The sequence below is a fragment of the Centruroides vittatus genome, unplaced genomic scaffold (genome assembly GCF_030686945.1).
Source record: "Centruroides vittatus isolate TY-2023 unplaced genomic scaffold, ASM3068694v2 contig_476, whole genome shotgun sequence".
NCBI lineage: Eukaryota > Metazoa > Arthropoda > Arachnida > Scorpiones > Buthidae > Centruroides > Centruroides vittatus.
This window is the reverse complement of record NW_027122268.1, coordinates 357,687-362,727: the sequence shown is the minus strand read 5'-3', so window position 1 is coordinate 362,727 and position 5,041 is coordinate 357,687. Positions and strand designations below refer to the sequence as shown.

Here is a 5,041-nt window from a genome sequence, read left to right as displayed (position 1 = left end):
TTTAATATTAATTATTGTTAATTGTATTTTACTAAAAGAAAAATTAAAATTTATGAATGATTAATAAAATTTTATGTTTATTAAAAGTTGAAAAATGTTGCATCATTAAAATTAATAAATTAAACATTCTTAAAATTAATTTTAATAAATTTAACATTATCAAATGAACTTACAAAATGTCATTTTATCGGTTGTAGACAAGCTTACAACTGGCGAATTTCAGCTTTCAGTATATTTAGGAATAAATGTGGTATTGTATAATACTTATATTTTAATATGAGTGGCTTGTTTCACATTCAAATAAAATGAAAAAAGATAACAAAAATTATCATTTTGTAATACAATATTGTGAAGGTTAGTTACCAAAAATGACAAGTTTTACGGCATAGCGATGATGTTAGTCTAAATATAGAAATTTTCGTAAAGATATTATAAGTTACGTGCAAATTCATATACTTATTAACTATTACCATACCAATAGTGACTATTCCTATTTTTAGTTAAATTTTAATTCTGAAAATGTTGGCTACTTTGGAGATAGTGACATTCGCATTGTGGCGTTTCGCTGTGGCATCTTGGAAAAAGGATTACATTCTTTGTTGACGCATGGAATTGATGTTATTATCAAGTGTCGCCAGTGAAGAATGATAACTTATTTTATCTAGTTTTAAGCTATAAAAGTAAAAATTAGATCACATATACAGTATATATTTAAAACAAAATCTACTTGTAAATCTTCAGGTTTTTAAAAACTCTCCGCTTTGTTAGCACTAGGCAGGCGCTTTTTTTCAAGTACTTGTACATTGTGGGTTCAGTCAGGCCTACAATGAACAATGAGACTGCCGGGTGGTGAGGAACCGGCGAAACATATTCGGGACTAATCACCCTAAAATGTTCTGGAGTTTTTCGACTAGTTCGGATTCACTTCCAAGTTCTCAGAGGAAGCAGGATGACACCTTAACTGTTCGGCCATCTTGCTTGTAAATTTTTCTTTACTATATGTTGCCGATGGCCTGTTTATACAAAATTATTAGAAGTACATAAATACTTACATTACAAATGTGACAAGTTTGGTTAATATCAATAATTGTTTATACAAAATTTTCACTAATTAATTTAAAAACTACAATTCAAACGACTTATCCTGTATTTCATTTTAATTAATTTGAAAAGTCTTGTAAAATTATATAACTGAATATAATATCTTTCTATATATTCTTAAGTTTTTTTACTGCCCAGTGGGCACAAAGAGGGCGTTTTTTAACAAGCCCATTATAAATTCGCTAGGCCCACCAGTGGGTGGCCGGGTGGTGAAGGACAGGGACCGACATATCCGGAATGACCATCCCCGACAAATTCCCGGGTGTTTTCCGACCCCGGATACTCCACAGAGATAGGCTGCCACATTGATCGCTCCGCTATCCGGTTGTCCACTTTTTTAAGTTACAAAATCTACACTTTTTCTTAGGAAAACGTAATTCCATATACAATTCAAAACACAAATCATTACTGTAACAAAAACAATTCCATGAATCGCAGATATTAGAGAAGCTAACACTATGATTTTCATACAAACAAAAAATTCCAGTGAAGGACGAGTTACAAAAACTATAACCACTAAAATCGTTGTAATACTACTTTGGAGAATTGGCATTCCTGTTAAACTGACAGCAGTGATCAGGCGTTTCTTCGGATCCGTTTCCTTCGACGAACCGTAGGCACAAACCACGTGCGCTGCATAATCGACAGAAAATCCGCAGACCATGACTAGGATGGAAATAGACATTATTCCAAAACTGACATCCCAAAGAGACATGTAACCGATGACTCCAAACATTACCGATAATATTGTCGACAACACGCAAAGTATAGAAAGAACGTCCGATAAGAAAATGGCGGATGTTACGAATACCACAACGCTAATCGACGTCAGAGTTTGAACGACTGTTACCGGTATCACGTCCAATATATCGAAATAATAAAATAACGGATGGTATAAAATTGTTCTATATTCAGATTTTTCTAACGTTTTCCTCAAATTCTTTACTCGATCGTAAAATTGATTCCCATTTCTGGTTATGTTCGTTTGGAAAAGAAAGCGACTGGCAACGATTTTTGTATAATTTCGGTCGAATACAACATCCTTGCCGAATCTCCTGGCTGCGGGACGAGAAAAGAAAAACTTTCGAAGAATTAGTAAAAAGTCTTTCGAATCGGTTAAATTAAAACTTCGCAACACGGGGACAACATTTCTGTGGTTAATAAATTCGAGATAAGTTCTCAACCAAGACTCTGTAAAGAGGGAACCGGAAATCAGCGGATCACTTTCGATCGAACGCGTTATATTTTCAATTTTAGTCTGGATTTCGGGATCCGCGTAATCCAGTTCTTGCATAATAAATATCTGCAGTCGATACTGATACTGATAGAAATTGTCTTGGTACGCTTTAAAATAGGAATATTGATACGAATTATATAGTAATCCCATATTAAACGTAGCTCTGAAACTTAATTGAGTGAAACCCCAGGCAGCTATACTAAGATAAACCAAGTAAGAGAAAATAATAACGGATAGGACTTTATAATTTGTCATCGATTGTAACAGTAATTTCCAATATTTGTTGCACGATATTAAACTGGCGGACAGATTAGAGAAGTCTTTCTTTCCCACGCAGCATAGATATTTTCGTGTACATGTTTTTTCTGAAAATATAATTTTAGATCTAATTAACAAATAAATTATGTCTACATATACATGATACAAAAATAAAATATAAATGGCTTTTTACAACCTAAAGGTGTACTTCTCTACATGTCATTTTGTTACGTATTGTTAGTAATATCCTTAATAGCGAGGTTGAGGCCGAAGTTTTAAATGCGAAAACGTGTACGTCGGACGTTCACCACTTTCCTATAAGCCTAGAAGTTTGGCAATGGTGTTTGGAAAGTCAGTGGAATCATGCTCGACATTTCAAACGCCATTGTCAAACTTCTAAGCTTATAGGAAAGCGGTGAACGTCCGACGTACTCGTTTAACACTTCGGCCTCAACCTCGCTAATAAAAAAGAAAAAAAAACGAAAAAACGTTTAAGTTACCTGAATCGGAATTTGAATCCAATGGGGTGAAAATAAAAGAATTTAAATTTTTCTCTTCGGCTCTTCCCCACAAAGCCATCACAGCCACAATGAACGTGATTTGGTATACGTAGTCAAATACCAAGCACGTGGCCATATAAATACAGAATACACCGTGAACTGGTAAACTCGTGATTAATGCACCAACAACGAACGACGCAATATTGGTAAATGACGTTATCGTGACGGATACACCGCATTCCGACAGCGCTTCTCCCATTCTCCACTCTACCGATTTACTCGTATCCGTCTTCCTCCATGCCGATAACAAGATAAATGTGTCGTCAATTCCGATTCCTGTAATAGTAAAAACAATACGTATTTTAATTATTTAGAATCAATCGCTACAGCTGAGAATATTCTATAATAAAATGCACTTGCCCAAAATTAGAAAGGGTACAATTATCGTAATCGTAGACATAGCAGTTCCAATATATATTAAAGCGCCGAATCCAGAAACGACGCTCATTACTGTCGCTATTAGTGACAATATTCCCGTCCACGGTTTGCTTTTACGTAAGTCTGGAAACGAGCAAGTGGCTATTGTAAAAATACAAATTAAAATCGAAGCCGGAGAAATGTGTTTGAAGCCAACGAAAATATTTTCCTTTTTCAATTGCTCTTTGGAGATCGACGCATCTCGCTCAACTTTTATATTTTTGAATTTTGTTTCTCCGATCGTTTTAATAAACTTTTCTTCCCACGCTTTAGCAATTAATGCGTGGCGTTTATTTTTCTTGGAGAGGAAATAGATCAATCTGAGTGCTTTTGCGGAGACGATATTCGAGTTGCGGTCAACGTTAACGCCTCCCAAGGATAAGGCATTTTCGATGGTTTTATTTCTCTCGGAAGGATATTTTGGATAAAGTGTGCCGTTTTCGACGAGTTTGATTCGATCGCCTATCGATGTTATTTTATTTTCGAAACACTCGCCCGATTCTGTGGAGCAGAGATCTCGATAATGCCACAATTCTTCGTCCACGTACACGCTGATATTGCGAATTTTCGCGTCTAACTGCACTATTTCGTTAAAAATGTTTTGTCTGAATATGGATCTTCCGTCTGCCGCCAGAACTATAACAGACGCGTAATTTCCAACTTGTAATAATCTGCTTGGCTCAAAATCAGAATAATTCGCGGGGAATATCTTTTCTAATTGTAATTGATACCGATTAATAACGCTTCCTCGAGGAATATATAAGTCATCAGTAAAGTCAAAGTTTAATCTCTGAATTCCGGTTGCTAAGAAAACGGTAGTCATTAATGGAACGGTTATAAACCAAGTAACTTCTCTGCTAATTCTTTTCCCCAATTCTTCGAATTTCTTTGATAGAATTTGACACACATTGCATCGTGGCATGTTGCATCTAAATTAAAAGATATTAATATAATTTACGCTAAATGTAGTGTTTTGTAGCAACAAATTGCCGAAATTTATTTTATTTAATTCTAATAAATTATCATACACATTGTAAACGTCTCGTTTACAATGTGTATGAACATTGAAGAAAATTTGCTTGGTCCACGTTTTACAAGAAATAAATTCTTCATGTCAGAGTTTGAGCTTTGAATCTGATCAATCTTTAGTTTATTATTGATAATTCGTATCGCATTATACGAATTATCGAGAGACGAAGTTCGCTGACCCTTTTAATGTGTCTATTTGAGAACTTTTTGTAAATGTTTTAAGTTTATCCTTTTTTATTTCTTACCCGTGTTGACTAGTACACATTAGCTCATACTGTACCTGCTTTGCTATATATGTGATTATAATCTGGCATGTGCCGATGATTATGAAAGTGATCGAAGTCAAATACAGTATAGGAAAATATTTAATTTATTTTACAAACTACTAGGAAAATTCTACACTTAAAATACATAAATAGTTTGCAAGAGTAAATATATT

General features: G+C 34.5%; 1 protein-coding gene across 1 annotated transcript; it reads right to left on the bottom strand.

The window, feature by feature from the left end:
- Nucleotides 1-1,438: 1,438 nt before the first annotated feature.
- Nucleotides 1,439-4,502, bottom strand: LOC136977821 (patched domain-containing protein 3-like). Its single transcript, XM_067273398.1, has 3 exons — nt 3,517-4,502; nt 3,097-3,432; nt 1,439-2,703 (listed from the first exon to the last, which is right to left on the bottom strand). The coding sequence occupies exons 1-3, from the start codon at nt 4,493-4,495 to the stop codon at nt 1,439-1,441; spliced, it is 2,580 nt and encodes an 859-aa protein (XP_067129499.1). The 5' UTR covers nt 4,496-4,502.
- Between the last annotated feature and the right edge of the window lie 539 nt (nt 4,503-5,041).

Bases quoted from the DNA above. Each gene is read 5' to 3' on its own strand.
- LOC136977821 (XM_067273398.1), bottom strand. From the start codon at position 4,495: ATGCCACGATGCAATGTGTGTCAAATTCTATCAAAGAAATTCGAAGAA. The intron at 3,433-3,516 runs GCAAGTGCATTT...TTACTATTACAG, and splicing joins TGTACCCTTTCTAATTTTGG to GAATCGGAATTGACGACACA. The intron at 2,704-3,096 runs GTAACTTAAACG...TTATATTTTCAG, and splicing joins GGATTCAAATTCCGATTCAG to AAAAAACATGTACACGAAAA.